This window comes from Anabrus simplex, chromosome 1, assembly GCF_040414725.1.
Source record: "Anabrus simplex isolate iqAnaSimp1 chromosome 1, ASM4041472v1, whole genome shotgun sequence".
NCBI lineage: Eukaryota > Metazoa > Arthropoda > Insecta > Orthoptera > Tettigoniidae > Anabrus > Anabrus simplex.
Genome location: NC_090265.1, coordinates 1,685,492,976 through 1,685,511,211, shown reverse-complemented (window position 1 = coordinate 1,685,511,211; position 18,236 = coordinate 1,685,492,976). Strand labels below are relative to the sequence as shown.

The 18,236-nt window shown below is 37.8% G+C and overlaps 1 protein-coding gene across 3 annotated transcripts in view; it reads right to left on the bottom strand.

Moving 5' to 3' along the window:
* LOC136881856 (VPS9 domain-containing protein 1) overlaps positions 1 to 18,236 on the bottom strand; it is a 176,408-nt gene that overhangs the window by 150,357 nt on the left and 7,815 nt on the right. For all 3 annotated transcript variants that reach the window (XM_067154296.2, XM_067154313.2, XM_067154303.2), the window contains one exon: positions 563 to 737. In XM_067154296.2, coding sequence (XP_067010397.2) covers positions 563 to 737 — 175 coding nt within the window. The remainder of the gene's footprint in view (positions 1 to 562; positions 738 to 18,236) is intronic.

The following is an 18,236-nucleotide window of genomic DNA, read 5'->3' as shown; positions in this document are numbered from 1 at the left end:
GCGAGACCCTAGAAAACTGCAGGCCTGTGAAATGAAAGTTCTTAGGAATGGCAAGAAGAAGAACACAGCAAGAGGCACCCTCCCCAGACACATCGACCTTAATACAAAATCTGAAAGTTCCATTCTGCAAAACAAAAAGAATAGTAATACAAATACTGAGAGACTTTCTACAAATCATTCTTTTCCATCTACACCTGAGAACGTGATTAAAATTCCATCCCCACTAATGCTGGAAAGAAGATAATTAGCAATTAAATTTCCACTTTTTGATGTTTTTAAATCCGCACTGAAATTGTAACCTGACTGTATTCCGGATCTGGTCACCCTCATTGGGGGACAGACAATTTATTTCTTTAATAAATCTCTCTCAGAGAAATAAGGATGTCAGCTCATCTTTGGGAGTGGAGGACACCCTTGAAGGAAGAATAAGGTCTGCAAGACTTAAATGGTTCAGGCATGCAAAGAGAATGCCAGGCACTCTAACACCACACAGAAAGAGAGAGAATGATGATTTACGTGATTTCAGTCACATATAACCCTGAAAACTGTTAAGTTTTCATACCTTGTTTATCAAGTAGAAAAATAAGCCTTTCAACACTTTGCTTAGCAAAGCCTAACAAACTCCTTCGTTCCTTGTCAGACAGATACGGGCAGCCTTCAGTCCAACTGTTCACAGCATCTTCTTGAAGAGCAGCAGCAACAAGAGCGAGCCCATCGAGATAGTTCCGGTAAGCCTCCTGGAAGACAACAGGAAAAGTTAAGGAACATGCATCTGCATTACGCAAAGTGCATACCGATGCAAAAGGATACTTTACAATATGATTATTATCCTGAGGCAGGATATTTATCACAGCAACAGTCTTGTTCTCAGTGGAGCAGTACAATGAGTGACTCAATAAATACAAAGAAGGAATCATTTTATGAATCAGTTGTAATCATGAGCTCCTCCTGAGATGATGATGATAATGATGTGGTGTACAAATGTATTTGCAGTGTAGAAAACTAAAGAAAAGAAGGTACTGGGTGTACCCCTATAATGTCGGAAATATTGAACATAGTTGGGCAGCAGCCTCACCAGAACTTCCTCATATCATGAATTCTATAGGATGAGCCTGGACAGTTTCCAAGTTTTGGAGAAAATGGTTTCAGCACATGGTCAAACCTGCACTGGAGTAACACTTTAATAAGTAATTTCATATGTAACAGTAGGTCTGAATAAGTCTGGTGAATGTTATCATGGGTACTATGTCTTCTTGTGTCCTCTTCATGTTACCTACCTAATGTAGAACACAACACTGATCATACAAGACCATCAATCTATATTTCTTTGAACGATATGACGCCGATAGATGTCAGACGATCAAGATTTTAAAATGTATTCTTGATCATCACCTATGAAACATCGTATAAATTTCTACAAATCAATGCGGTTTTGTCAAAAGAGTCAGTACAATTGACGCTATTAATACAGCCCGTCTCCTGGTGGAGAAATATAGAGAGAAAAACAAACCTAGAAAAAAAAAATTTAGAAAAGGCTTTTGAACAGATACCACATAAGCTCATTATTGGAAAGCCCTTGGATCCCCTCACTTTCCAGAAGCCAAAGTCTGATGGACCCAACTTTTCTATGACAAAGTCATCAGTAGGGATCTCACCCTCATTTTCCATCAATGTTGGGTTCAGCACTGTCACCTCTCTTATTTATCCTAGGTATGGATACAGTCACAGTTAATATCCAGACATCATACCCGTTGACCATCTTATATGCTGATCATGTGTTACTTGCGGATCAGTCCTGAAGGAATCTGGAAAATCTACAAATTTGGAAAGACCGTTTAGGAGAATATGGCTTGCGCCTTAACATCACTAGAATCGAGTATCTGCAATGTGGCTTGCAGACTGCTGACACTATTCGCATCGCTGGGCAAGACCTAGTTAAAGCCAACCAATTTAAATATCTTGGATCACTCATCACCTCCGACGGAAAGACATTACCAGACACCCGAGCACGAGTAAATGCTACATGCAATATTTAAAAATGTACAAGTTAAATTTTTAAATATTGTAATCCCACTTCAATACAGATCATGAAATTTCTAAAGTTTAATAAATGCTACATGGCTGAAGTGGCGTCAGGTCACTGTGTGCTATGCGACAAGAAACCCTATGTAATTTTCATTTTGTATTGAAAAGGTGGACCAATAATATATTATTTTACTCTATTGTAATCACAGTTCAATACGGATCTATCATTATGAAACTTATTTCTTTTAATTAAGAAACCCACCCACCTGAAAGGAAAAGTCTATAAATCCATGGTCCGACCAGTTGCACTCCATGGGTCGGAATGCTGACCTACAACTAAGAAGCATGAGCAGATTCTACATAGAATGGAGATGAAAATGTTACGTTGGTCACTGGGTTTACAAGAATGGACCATGCCAGAAATGAAGAAGTCTGAAGGTGATTGAGAGAAAAGATGCGAGAAGCACGGCTTAGATGGTATGTATCCAATGCTAAAAACTTCATATTTGGTCCGTATTGAAAGAAGATTAACACACAACAGAAGAGAGTATAAATGATCCACCTTATATCAATACAAATTATGTTGTTAATACAAAATCACAACATTTTTATTAGGTTAGGGACCGGTTTCGATGTCTTTGGACATCATCCTCAGCCATAACAGGTTAAATGAACAAAGATATATATCTTACAATACAGAATGTCCGACTCGTTGGCTGAATGGTAGCGTACTGGCCTTCGGTTCAGAGGGCCCCCGGTTCGATTCCCAGCCGGGTCGGGGATTAACCTTCATTGGTTAATTCCAATGGCCCGGGGGCTGGGTGTATGTGCCGTCCCCAACATCCCTGCAACTCATACACCACACATAACACTATCCTCCACCACAATAACACGCAGTTACCTACACATGGCAGATGCCGCCCACCCTCATCGGAGGGTCTGCCTTACAAGGGCTGCACTCGGCTAGAAATAGCCACACGAAATTATTATTAATACAGAATGTAAACCATTAATAATGAGATAATATAAAATGGGAGAAATGTACAACATGATGCTCAAGAACCATTTTTATGAAATGTACAAGTTAAAACTTGATGGTCAGACAATAAAATAGGAATGAAAATGTTATCACTAGTTTAAAAAGTCTTTGCCATTATGTGATGTCTAAAAGTTTTTGAGCATGGCATAAATAAATAAAAATTGACGTCTGAAAGTTGACGTAAATCGTTGTTCCCCTGTAGAAAAATTTTGTAACTTGGTAGTGGCCTGTATCTCAGTTTTCATGAGATAATCATTGAGTCATAAGGTGGTTAAGCAAGTGGATCATGTTTACAGTGTTGACATAAGTATGTGTTGTAAGACCAGAAAGTTCTCGATCCAATCCGGGACCTGAAGTGTAAGAAATTTTGAATTAAAATAAGTTGATGGAAAAGAGGGCATTATGTTAAAAGAATTTTCAAATACAGGACTCACCTTGATCGGCCTGTTTGTATGGAGAGCGGAGAGGAACTAAAGGTTGAGGCTTACAGGGAGCATAGCACAGTGATAAGGGAGGGAGAGGGGCAGGTCGAGAGGAAGGGGGGAGGGGAGGGGCAATGGAAGGGGCGGAGTCAGGCGGACGTAGTAGGGAAGGATAGCGTGATAATTTGTTACGTAAAATCTGATAGAACCAAATGTTTTCAGGGAGCTTGACACTGTTGAATAGTGATATGAGGACATCAAATAAAAATCTAGGCTTTTCGGAAATGTCATTGAGATTCAGATTCGGATTGAAATATTGGTCCAAATGTATATGGCAGATCTCCATAGTGTCTAGCAAAGGGCCTTTGCTCAACGTATCTAAAATTGTTAAGTCGTGATCTATTCCATTAAATTTGTGTTTTGGCGTCTCCGAAGACCTTAAAAAGTAGTTAGTGGGACGTTAAACAAATAACATTATTATTAATTTGTGTTTGTAATCATGAATGTGCTGACCTACTGCGGAAAACCTGTTGTATTTGACAGCATTAAGGTGTTCTGCACATCTAATCTTGAAGTTCCTACCGGTTTGTCCGATATAAGAACTGCGGCAGTCATTACACTTAAACCTGTAAACACCTGACTTTGTGAAAGGGTTGGATTTATTAATTAGATTGGAATTGTGCAAAACATGCATGTTGCTGTTGTTAGTGCAGAAGGCAATGTTAACGTTATGCTTCTTGAAAATGTTGGTAACACCGTAAATGTTGCGCTTAAAGGTAAAAGTTGAAAACAATTTAGAACACCTTAATGCTGTCAAATACAACAGGTTTTCCGCAGTAGGTCAGCACATTCATGATTACAAACACAATGGAATAGATCGCGACTTAACAATTTTAGATACGTTGAGCAAAGGCCCTTTGCTAGACACTACGGAGATCTGCTATATACATTTGGACCAATATTTCAATCCAAATCTGAATCTCAATGACATTTCCGAAAAGCCTAGATTTTTATTTGATGTCCTCATATCACTATTCAACAGTGTCAAGCTCCCTGAAAACATTTGGTTCTATCAGATTTTACATAAATTATCACACTATCCTTCCCTACCACGTCCGCCTGACTCCGCCCCTCTCCCTCCCTTAACAATGTGCTATGCTCCCTGTAAGCCTCAACCTTCAACACGTACTACATGTATGTAACACGACCTAAAACGTTGAAAGTCTCTTTCGATTTCAGTTCCTCTCTGCTCTCCGTACAAACAGGCCGATCAAGGTGAGTCCTGTATTTGAAAATTCTTTTAACATAATGCCCTCTCTTCCATCAACTTATTTTAATTCAAAATTTCTTACACTTCAGGTCCCACATTGGATCGAGAACTTTCTGATCTTACAACACATACTTACGTCAGCACTGTAAACATGATCCACTTGCTTAACCACCTTATGACTCAATGTTTATCTCATGAAAACTGAGATACAGGCCACTACCAACTTACAAAATTTTTCTACAGAGGAACAACAATTTACGTCAACTTTCAGACGTCAAAATTTTTTTATTTATGCCATGCTCAAAAACTTTTAGACATCACATAATGGCAAAGACTTTTTAAACTAGTGATAACATTTTCATTCCTATTTTATTGTCTGACCAAGTTTTAACTTGTACATTTTGTAAAAATGATCCTTGAGCATCATGTTGTATATTTCTCCCATTTTATATTATCTCATTATTAATGGTTTACATTCCGTATTGTAAGATATATATCTTTGTTCATTTAACATGTTATGGCTGAGGATGATGTCCAAAGACATCGAAACCGGTCCCTAACCTAATAAAAATGTTGTGATTTTGTATTAACAACATAATTTGTATTGATATAAGGTGGATCATTTATACTCTCTTCTGGTGTGTGTTAAATGGTATGGTCATGTTGTCCGAAAGCCTGCAGAGTCAATGATACATACAGCACCCCAATTTGATCCTGGAGGTTCTCGATCCTGAGATCGTCCCAAGAAGTGATGGTTCGACTGCATCAAGGAAGACATGCGTCTTATAGGCATCACTGAAGCGGATGCCCTTGACCATAGGAAGTGGAGGATGGCATGTTTAAAAGCAGACCCTGCACCAATGCAGGACTAAATACTAGGAAAGGAGATGTTGCTAGCTTCTTGTTTCTGTTCCACAGTGTAACGGCTTTGTCGCTTCAGAACACATCATATATGTACCCTTCGAGCCCCGTCGCATTTTTATCACATTGAATATTGTATCGCTTACTGTATCATCTATTGCACTGCGCCAGCATGAACTCTGCCTTACTATTCCCAGATCTATACTAGATGGAGAAAACATACATACATACATAATCATTATAGACTGTTATGCCTTTCAGCGTTCAGTCTGCAAGCCTCTGTAAATTTACTAAACATTGCCACAATCCTCGATTTTCAACTAGTGTTGTGGCCTCATTTAGTTCTATACCTCTTATCTTTAAATCGTTAGAAACCGAGTCTAACCATCGCCGTCTTGGTCTACCTCTACTTCTCTTACCCTCCATAGCAGAGTCCATTATTCTCCTAGGTAACCTATCCTCCTCCATTCGCCTCACATGACCCCAACACCGAAGCCGGTTTATGCGTACAGCTTCATCCATCGAGTTCATTCCTAAATTAGCCCTTATCTCCTCATTCCGAGTACCCTCCTGCCATTGTTCCCACCTGTTTGTACCAGCAATCATTCTTGCTACTTTCATGTCTGTTACTTCTAACTTATGAATAAGATATCCTGAGTCCACCCAGCTTTCACTCCCGTAAAGCAAAGTTAGTCTGAAAACAGACCGATGTAATGATAGTTTCGTCTGGGAGCTGACTTCCTTCTTACAGAATACTGTTGATCGCAACTGCGAGCTCACTGCATTAGCTTTACGACACCTTGATTCAATCTCACTTACTATATTACCATCCTGGGAGAATACACAACCTAAATACTTGAAATTATCGACCTGTTCTAGCTTTGTATCACCAATCTGACATTCAATTCTGTTGAATTTCTTACCTACTGAAAAACAAGTGGCACATAATATTAAAGTTTGCCAGTCTGTTGAAACTAACTGATGATAGATTTATGAAGACCAGAAAGTACCTGGAAAAGAAAACAATTGGGAACATGCATCATTTTCAAAAATATTTTTTTTGAAAAGTACACCAATGAAATAGTACGTAAACGTATTAAATTGTGGTATGTTGTCTTGTTTTCTACCATTAAAAAAATATTTAATAGTGCCTTTCCGCAAGGCGAGTGAAACGGCCTCTGACGTAAGCGGCGCGCTGTGACGTCACGATCCAGTACCGCATGGAGCTCTACCAGCCGTTGTGCATCAGCCGTTGCTAAAAGCCGATTGTTTATTATTCATGATCGCGAATAACTTCAAAATGACAGAAGAAAGGTTAAAAACAGCACAATCAGAAAATCTATCTTGAAAAATAGTGACTTTTGTGGCCGCAGAAATTCGCGGATAACAAGCAAGTTTGTAAGTGGCGTCTTTTATATACGTGCAATGTACTGTAACCCATAGTATTAGGATAACAACGAACCTGGATAGGTATCACATCACTTTCAACATTTCCTTCTAGACTGATTCTCCTATTAAAGAATAACATTACATTTTCGGGCTTTCAGCATTAGTAAAGTAAGAAATCGGATTTCAGCACTAACATAAACATATAGGTTGTATTATAGTACTAGTCTGCTTCTGTGGTGTAGTGGTTAATGTGTGCCACTCCCGGAGGCCCGGTTTCGATTCCCGGCTCTGCCATGAAAGTTGAAGACAAATAGTACGAGGGCTGGAACGGGGTCTATTCAGCCTCGGGAGGTCAACTGAGTAGAAGGGTTTCGAATCCCACCTCAGCCATCCTCGAAGTGGTTTTTCGTATTTTCCTACTTCTCCTCCAGGCACCTAAGGCCACGGCCGTTTCCTTCCCTCTTCCTTGTCTATCCCTTCCGATCCTCCCATCCTCCAACAAGGCCCCTGTTGAGCATAACAGGTGAGGCCGCCTGGGCGAGGTAATGGCCCTCCTCACCACATCGGAACTCTACACCATTTATAAGTTTTCTGCCTCACTGTCTGCGCAGGATTCATTTTAAGTCTAAAATATACCACTCAGATTATTATCCAATGTATAGACCTCGAATTTAACCATACTAGACACTAACGTAAAGTAGAAATACGCAAAGTGTATCCTGCTTCTCACAGCACACTATGTGTTATTTCGTCTGCTAATTCAGCCAACCTGTACGATGACGTCAGGCCAATGAGATCGCGTACTTGCGTGACGTGACATTTTCGTAGATTTTTACCATGTTTGGAGTTATTATTTGTACATTATGATCACATTTTTGAATTCTGCATGCAATTTTGAATCAGATTAGCATATTTTTAATTAAAACTCCGAATCATGCATGTTCCCTATTGGCATAACTATCGTGTAGAGCAGTCCTGTCCAACGCGGTGCCCAAGGTGCCCTTTTATGGCGCCCTTCGCAATTAATTTCCAAATTAAATTTTACTTAATATTTGAAAACAACACTTTTGCATTTCAATAAATATTCTTACTTTCTCTTAAAAATACCATCCTCAAAGTCAGGAAATTTGTTATATCCGTACCTCCAAATACACAAAGAGCTCTGAGTAAGCCATAAATGTGATCTAGGCCTAACTGACTCATGTCCGCAATTAGTGAAGAGATAGAAGAAAGGTTCAGAAAGAGAGCTATTCGACATGTAAGTAGTTGCGACAAAGGGAAATCCTCCACAAACCTCTCACTGTGGGGGGGGGGGGGGGCTAGTGGCAGGTATAAGGCCCTCTCTACTCACGGAGCCAAATATAGCCGCATATTTATTCTGCCAAACAGAACCGCTTCCTTATGATTCACTTTATTGCAATGCCATAAACTACCTACCATGACAGAGTTTCACCAGGACGACAATGGGACACCCAATTTGCCCACAAAGTTACTTTAATCCCAACAAATGAACAAACGATTTATTAAAGTCTTATTTAATACTAAGAATTTCATTATGGTCCGTATTGAATCGAGATTTACAATGCTTATTGAAGATAAAAGGTTTTCACCTATTCAATACACTGATGTAGTGATTCAATTAAGACATCACACATTTATTATAAACATTATGGTGTACATTATGGTACCGGTTTCGGTATCTCACGTGCCATCATCAGCCATTGAGAAAATTATTGCAAGGTATATTGGATAAATACATAAACTATTAGTACTATTAGTTGCTTGACACTTCACAATTCAGTTCCTCACAAATACCACACGCAGTTACATCGAGCTACAGGTCCGTGCTGGTTCGAGATCAGTATTAACCTGTCCATTCCACCTGACATTGAAACAATTTTTCAAGATCTCAGCCATCAATATACGGCCTCAGCCATACAATTTTACTTTTTGAACAATATTATGAGTGCAGAGTTCAAGCTTAAATTATATCAACAACTAGAGGTTTCATAATAGTCATACAAAGACTGTGATACTTAAAATACGAAGGTAAATTTGTACACGATATTAATCTTATAACTGTATATAGTGACTGTTTTACATAAAACCGTACAACTCATACCTTAACCAAAGAACAATGTTCTAGAAATTATGTATTCAACACATCAGATGTTATTAAAGGACTAATGATAAATTTTATAAGGAACTCCTTGTACTTTTCTAGGCCAATTACAGACATTTTTAACTGTTAACAGAATTTTTTGACATACAAGATAATATTGTGTTTTAAGACGCTTCTAAAGATTAATTGGTCCTTGCTATTAAGTCAAATATATTTTCTTCTCGCTAGTTGCTTTATGTCGCACCGACACAGGTAGGTTTTATGGCGACGATGGGACAAGAAATGGCTAGGAGTTGGAAGGAAGTGACCGTGGCCTTAATTAAGGTACAGCCCCAGCATTTGCCTGGTGTGAAAACGGGAAACCATGGAAAACCATCTTCAGGGCTGCCGATAGTGGGGTTCGAACCTACTATCTCCTGAATACTGGACGCACTTAAGCGACTGCAGCTATCGAGCTCGGTAAATATATTTTAATGTATATATACATATATATAAAGTAAGACTCGCTAATCAGAATAGTATGCTCTGTATATACTTTATGTTGTACTAATAGTTTATGAATTTATCCAATATACCTTGCAATAATTTCCTCAATGGCTGATGATGGCACGCGAGATGCCGAAACCGGTACCATAATGTACACCATAATGTTTATAATAAATATGTGATATCTTAATTGAATCACTACGTCAGTGTATTGAATAGGTGGAAACCTTTTATCTTCAATAAGCATTATTAAAGTCTTGCAATTGGAATGATCCCAGTTCCTAGCTTTCAGGCGAACATTTAGTATTACTTGTGAGCTTATGCAGGGCTTATGGAATACGTTTTGAGTGCCTTGTGTTGTGATAAGTTGTACATTCAACATGTTTCGTGTGCTTTTTTTTCATTACTATTTAAACTTTAAATTATTCAGTTTATAATCTATATATAAAATAAGAGTTTTGTCTGTACATTGCTCAGAATTTGAAAAGAACAGTATTTCTGTATCGGTCATGTCTACTGTAACAAGGAAATGCACTTTTTACTTTTTCGTAATTTCTGTCTGTCTGTATGTATACGCATCACGAGAAAACGGCTGAAGAGAATTTAATGAAAATCGGTATGTGAAGTCGGGGGATGAGCCGCTAAAATCTAGGCTATAAATCATTTTATTTGCACTGAGTGAAATGGTAGTTTAGGGGAAGGCCTAAAATTTAATTCTCAGATATTTATATTATTAATGGTCCTATCGAAAAATAATACATAACTAAAGTTATATAGAATTAAATTTCCGTTAATTTATGTCTTATACATTTTTACCGCACCGACTATGATAACACAGATATTCATGAATTTGTATTTTTGTTGCTAAGTCCATATCAACGCCGAGCCACGAGAAAATGGGTTAACAGGATTTAATGAAAATCGGTATAGGCCTATAGAGTCGGGTAATAAGAAACAATCTAGTCTATAAAAAATGTTATTCACCCTGGATGAAATTGAAGTTCAGGGGAAGACTCTTAAAATTTAATTTTTAAATACCTATGTTACTACATAACAAAAGTTATAGAGAATATAATTTCCGATCATTTGTGTTTTATTCAGTTTTTCTGTACCGACTATGATAAGAGTGGTATTTCAGAGTCGGAAGAAAACTAATTATGCAGGCCTACAATATCGAAAGCGCATAACATTGAGCAATAATAAAATTATATTGACCATTGTTTGTTGTGATATTCTTTGTCTCTTATACTTCCACTCAACTTCGATAGATGGGATTACTGCTGTGTACCAAGTAAACAGCCTGACTGAATATTGGCGGGAAATGGCAAGGGAGTTAGAAAACTTTCTTCTTTAGCATGCCATCCCGCTCGTTCATACATTTTCTGATACTGCTGGTACGTAACATACTGGTTCATCATAGTATTCCAGCTATTCGATCCGTACTCTGACGAGCTGTTTTGAATGAGCAGTGTACCCACTTAAGCCAGAGGCTCACTTAGCAGCAGCAGCAGCAGCAGCAGCAGCAGCAGCAGCAGTAGTAGTAGTATGACCTGGTCTAGAATTACAATTTAGGTCTATTCCAAAGTATAGCTCCACAATTCACAAAACAACCTATAATTCAACCCAGAAACGAGCTGTTTCTTAAGAAAAGCTTCTTCTTCTTCTTCACTTTCATTAAATTCTATATTCATTTTAATCCAAATTAGCAGTGAGGAGGGAGGGGGTTTCTTCTCTGGCTTGGAGGAAAAATTTGCCTCCAAGTCAGGTAGATTTTTTCCGCCGTCAGTGTATTGAATTGGGATTTTCTAACTCATCAGTTGCTCCTAGGAAACAGATTAGTAAAAAGACATAGTTTTTGCCCTGGTACTCCCCACTATTAGACTCCCCCCACCGAAAAAAGACGAAGGGTGTTCACGGATCACGGCTGTCTGTTGCTTGGTCATTCCAGCTCTGGAACTTTGGACTATCAGATCAGCAGCTTTCGTTAAAAGTGTGGTTTTTAATTTGATCGACTATTTCATATGGAAGCATTGCTTTTAATCGCGCCATTCCTACTGACGTCATTGTAGTGAGCTATGTTCATTTCAGTTGGGTAAACCACTAAAAGTCTTTCTGAGGATGTAAAAAGGCAGGTGGAATGTGAGTGTCTGACATTATAATAAAAACTCCTCATCCTGATTGTGACTGATGGTAGGTAAGCGGGCCTACCTTTACAATGAAAATGCTCTAACCCAGTCTTCATATGAGAAAAGACGTTTGGTGAATTCCCCATCGCGTTTATAGAGTAACGTTAAGAGCTATGCAATTTAATACAATCTTGCTCACAACGTGTACACTACCTAACCTAGAATTCTGTATACAAGGTAAAATTCCGTAGCGAAGCACAGGTACATCAGCTAGTCAGTTATATTTCATTAAACATAACTCTTCTTAACATGGCTAAAAGGCAAAGAAATTATAACTTTAACAGTGAATGGGAGGACCAGTATTGCTTTATTGAAAACAAAGGAAAGTCGGTGTGTGTATTGTGTAATGCTAGCGTGTCTGTTCCTAAAAGAAGTAATGTACAGTGACATTTTTTGACTAATCACAAAAAATTTGACAGTGAATTTCCTGTTAATTCTGAACTAAGAAAACACAAAGTGAGACTTAAAATCTAAATTAGCATTGCAACAAAGTGCGTTTAAGAAGCCAGTTCAGCAAACGTGTAACGTGACAATAGCTTCTTACAAAGTTTGTTACGTCCTAGCTAAAAGGAAAAAAGCTTTCAGTGATGGGGAAGTAGTGAAAGAAGCTATGCTAAATGGCATTGAATCTCGTTCGAATCTCACAAAGATAAATCTGAATTGATATCTTCAATCAAAGGCCTTCAGTGGTCTCACCAAACTGTTGCTAGACGGGTTGAACAGATTTCTAATAATATGGAATCTCAATTACATCAGGATCTGAAATCGTGTGAACATTTTTCACTCCAGTTTGATGAAAGTGCTGATATGTCTGACACTGCTGAGTTGTGTGTATTTGCTAGAATGGTTTTTAATGATTTTACAGTAAAAGAAGAATTTGTCAAGCTATTGCCACTTCATGGACGTACTAGGGGAGAAGACATATTTAATGCTTTTGTTAAATTCACCACAGAGAGTAACTTACCACTGTCAAAGCTTGTCGCTATAACAACAGATGGGGCACCGTCTATGACTGGTAGAAATAATGGATTTCTTTCTCTTTGCGCTAAGGATGAATCATTTCCAAAATTTCTTTCTTATCACTGTATTATTCACCAAGAAACTTTATGCGCAAATGTTTTAAAGTTCGATGTCATGAAAACTGTAACCCATGTCGTGAATTATATAAGATCATCGTCTAATCGTCATCGATTGTTCAGAAATATTTTCAGTATGTCAGATTCGGAGTAGGGCGACGTCATCCTTCATGCAGACGTAAGGTGGCTTAGTAGAGGGAAAACACTCGAACGGTTTTGCTACCTGCTGGATGAGATACGAGACTTTATGAAACCATCTCCTGGGAAATATTTTCACGAACTTGATGATATATCTTGGCTAATCAAATTAGCATTCTTGGCAGACATCACTTCAAAATTAAATGAGTTAAATCTCAAATTGCAAGGAAAAGATCATAATATTTCAGGTATGATAAGTATTGCCAATGCATTTGAAAAGAAACTTAAGGTATGGATTGTCTATTTAAATAGAAATTCCCTTTCACATTTTTCAAATTTGAAAAATATGGTAGATACAGTAAATGGCGGCAAGCGTGATTTTTCATCTCTTGCTAAACATCTTGAAACTCTTGGGTCCGAATTTGGTAGCAGATTTAGCCAGTTTTCAATGCTTGAACCAGTGATCATGTTTGTCAATAATCCCTTCACTTCTGTTGACGTTTGTGAGCTTGGAGGGAGGGTGTGTGAAATATTCAAAAATTATAATCCTGAAGAATTAGAAATGGAAATTTTAAGCCTTCAGTCAGACCTTTCTTTGAAATCCTCCTATGCAGCATGTGGCAATTTCTGGACTCTGGTGGACAGTAAAAAATATCCCATTACCCACAGTGTTGCTCTGAAGATGCAATCTTGTTTTCGTTCAACCTATCTTTGTGAATAATATATAAGTAATAATAATAATAACGTAAATGTTTCCACCTTTTCAATACTACAATATATTCACAAAATTACAAAATTATACGGTACTAGTTTCGACCCATCTAGGGGTCATCATCAGCCGTATTGGAGCAAAGATCATTTGTGGCGAAATCCTAAGACAATATTATTTTAAAGAATAACAAGTGAAATGAGATGTTATGGTAATAGTTAATAATACAAGGAATATACATACTAAGAGGTTTTTAACAAAGAATAAAGTATAAATGGGGTGTTGTAAAAATTATAATCATGGAAATCAGTAAGTTCTTGTATTGAAATGAAATATGGCTTAGGAAGAGGGCTTAAGGTGGGGCTGAAGGGTGCGGGAGAAAGTGTAATTGTCTTGGAAAAGTACCTTTGATTAAATTTAGGATTGGGTTTAGGTTGGCTGCATTATTGTTTCTGAGGAAAGTGATAAATAGATCGAAGAATATGTTGGGTTTCTCTGAGATTTCATTGAGATTGTGACTGGCATTAAAGTATTGGTCTAGGTGTATGTAGTAATTTTCCATTATGTTCAGTAAAGGGCCCTTGTTTGCTAATACGAGGATGTCCATGTCTTGTTCAATATTGGTATTAGCAAACAAGGGCCCTTTACTGAACATAATGGAAAATTACTACATACACCTAGACCAATACTTTAATGCCAGTCACAATCTCAATGAAATCTCAGAGAAACCCAACATACTCTTCGATCTATTTATCACTTTCCTCAGAAACAATAATGCAGCCAACCTAAACCCAATCCTAAATTTAATCAAAGGTACTTTTCCAAGACAATTACACTTTCTCCCGCACCCTTCAGCCCCACCTTAAGCCCTCTTCCTAAGCCATATTTCATTTCAATACAAGAACTTACTGATTTCCATGATTATAATTTTTACAACACCCCATTTATACTTTATTCTTTGTTAAAAACCTCTTAGTATGTATATTCCTTGTATTATTAACTATTACCATAACATCTCATTTCACTTGTTATTCTTTAAAATAATATTGTCTTAGGATTTCGCCACAAATGATCTTTGCTCCAATACGGCTGATGATGACCCCTAGATGGGTCGAAACTAGTACCGTATAATTTTGTAATTTTGTGAATATATTGTAGTATTGAAAAGGTGGAAACATTTACGTTATTATTATTATTACTTATATATTATTCTCAGTTCAATACGGACCAAAAACATGAAATTCATAACTATCTTTGTGAAGACGCGTTTTCGACTATGAACATAATAAAAAACAAATACCGATCCTGCCTGACAGACTCACACCTGGATGATGCGTTAAGAGTAGCCTGTTCCAGTTACACACCAGACTATCCTCAACTTGCAGTGAGCATGCAGTGCCAGATTTTACATTGATTATGTGAGTAAATATATTTTCATATAATTTTTAATTCCAGATTTATTATTATTATTATTATTATTATTATATAGTCATTGTAGTACCGATAACAGTAGTCAAATTAGTGGAATCGTACCTGGCGCCCACATACCTTTAATTATCATGTGAATGTGCTCGCGTAGAAACGAACGTTGGACAGCTCTGGTGTAGAGAAATGAATTTCATTTTATGGGTCCATACTGAACTTTGATTAAACCAAATAAGTGAGTTATTCCACCTTTTCAATACAAATTAAATAGTGTTTATTAAATAAACATTTAATGGGACTAGTTTCGTCCTATTTAAAGGTCACCTTCAGCCATATCGCGTGTAGAACTAAGTATATGAAACACAGCTGTTTTAAAGATGGGCTCAAAAAACATATAAGTTAAACACTATGAAAAATTGTTTATAGAATTTCCTGAAAACACATTTGTTGTAAGAAATTAGTTCACTTAGCTGTATACGAATATACGAGAAGAAGAAGTCTTATAATATTCTTCCTAGTATACTTTTTTTTCTATTTGCTTTACGTTGCACCGACACAGATAGGTCTTACGGCGACGATGGGACAGGAAAGGCCTAGGAATGGGAAGGGAGCGTCCATGGCCTTTATTAAGGTACAGCCCCAGCATTTTCCTGGTGTGAAAATGGGAAACCATCTTCAGGGCTGCCGACAGTAGGATTCGAACCCACTATCTCCCGGATGCGAGCTCACAGCTGCACGCCCCTAACCGCATGGCCAACTTGCCTGGTTAGTAGTATTCAAGAACGGATACAATTCAAAATTCACAGTCTTGATGAGATGTGGAAATGGGCATATATGTAGCCTATAGTGTTGTTGTGGTAGAAGTCTTATGATATTCTTCTTATCACTGTGAAGTGTAGATACACTTTAAAATCATTCATAATCTTGATGAGATGTAGAATTGAGCATATATGCAAAGTATTGCCTTAGTAAAATGTGAGTTGAACTTCTATGTTTTAAGACCATCTTTAAAACAACAGTGTTTCAAATACTTTGTTCTACATGCGATATGGCTGAAGATGACCTTTAAATAGGTCAAAACCAGTCCCATTAAATGTTTATTTAATAAACACTATTTAATTTGTATTGAAAAGGTGTAATAACTCTTATTTTTATTTGGTTTTATAACTATAGTGTCCGCCCCACAATACTAGTAGCAACAAGCACCACTATGTGGCGCACGCAAAGCCACGGCTTAACTGTCCTTTGTTTAATACTTCGGTTTTCCACTTGTACGCTAAGATAGGTCGAACTATATTGTTGCCAACTGCTGCTTTTCATACTCTGTTGGTTTAAGGATCTGTGTGGCAGGGTGTGAAGTAAAGTTAATGCAATTTGCTGTTGATTTTAAGGATAATCTTAATTTAATAGATTTCTTGGAAGGTCATAACTTAATTACACGTATCAGGATGAGTTTTTGGAACGTCTTAACTTAATTACAAGTACAAGGATTGGTGATAAGTGCGGACACAATGTGAAATTGAGTTACACAGGAAAACTAATTCTTTTTAGGTGCTGTTGCCATCTTGAAGGCAGGAAAGATGTGGGTGATGTGTGTGCTAGAAAGAATACCGTAGGTCCCATAAAGCAAAGAGGGTGTGAGGACATAAACCCCCAGAGTGATTATGGTTTTAAGAAAAGGGGAGCAATTCAGAAAGAGTAATGTTACCGTCTTGACGCCATGACAGTTTATAACTTTGCGGGCCTCTAAAGCATTTTTTATTCTACGACGGTTGGTAACGAAATCTGTCTCTTAATTTGTGGAAATGACATCATATTCTATGATATTTTAGCCAATGACAGTGATAGTAAGCGCAGAAGTTATGAGTGTACCATTACATAATGTTATAAAAGAAAAATGTATTTCTGAGAGCAGGTGGGTTGGTCCCTGGTAAGCGTAATGAACACATCTCTCCTCTACGATTCCCACGTAAAAACTGCAGCTCTAAGACTTAAATATTATGTTATAAACCTTGCAGGGCAGAAACTATATTTCTAGCAAAACATTTTAATAACAGAATGACATGTTTTGTTTGTATAAGAACAGCATCAGGTTCTATGAAATCATTCTTATTAAATGTCTGTCTGTCTATATCGGTCCTTCAATCCTGAGGATCGTGATCTCTGAAGATATTTCTTTGTACCCGTTTCCATCCTCCACGGTCTTCTGCTATACGGGTAGATTGTATGAACGATGTCTTTGTTGCATGTTTTATGCCATCTGTCCAGCGTATAGGTGCTCACCCACGCTCCCTCTTTCCAGGCAAGTTTCCCAAGATTATGTGCTTTTCAAGACTTCCTTCTCCACGACGCATAATATGACCAAAGAATTGGAGAATCCTCTGTTGACATTTTGCCGATAACCTGGTACTGATGTTCAGCTCCTTGATGATGAATTCATTGGTTCAAAATGCTGTCCAAGGAATGCGAAGCATTCTTCTCCAGCACCACATCTCGAATGAGTTGATCTTATTCAAATCTGAAACTCGTAAAGTCCACGTTTCACCACCATAGAGGAAGATAGAGAATACCAGTGTCTGTACTAGTCTCATCTTTAGCTTTACAGAAATGGAGCGATCCTTCCAAATATGAGATAACTGAGACATAATGTTCTTGGCCATGGCAATCCTTCTCCTGATCTCTATTTCACAGCTGCTGTTGCTAGTTATAATGGCACCCAGGTACAACATTTCTGAAACCATTTCCATTTTGCTGAAGGCACTGAGTGCCAGGCCTATCAACTACCATAATTTTTGTCTTTTGTATGTTGATCTGCAAACCCAACTGATGCTCTCAGTTCTGACACAGTCTAAAAGCTCTGTCATTTCTGCCTCATCCATGGCAATCAATACAGTGTCATCTACATATCGGAGATTCGATAACTTTCTGCCATCAATAGGAAATCCACCAGTCCATCCAGCCAATGCAGTTCTCATGATGTACTCGCCATAAATATTAAAAAGCTGGGGTGACAATATACAGCCTTGGCGAACGCCCCTTTGTGTCTTGAAGATTTCAGACATCTTGACATTTATCCTGGCAACTGCTG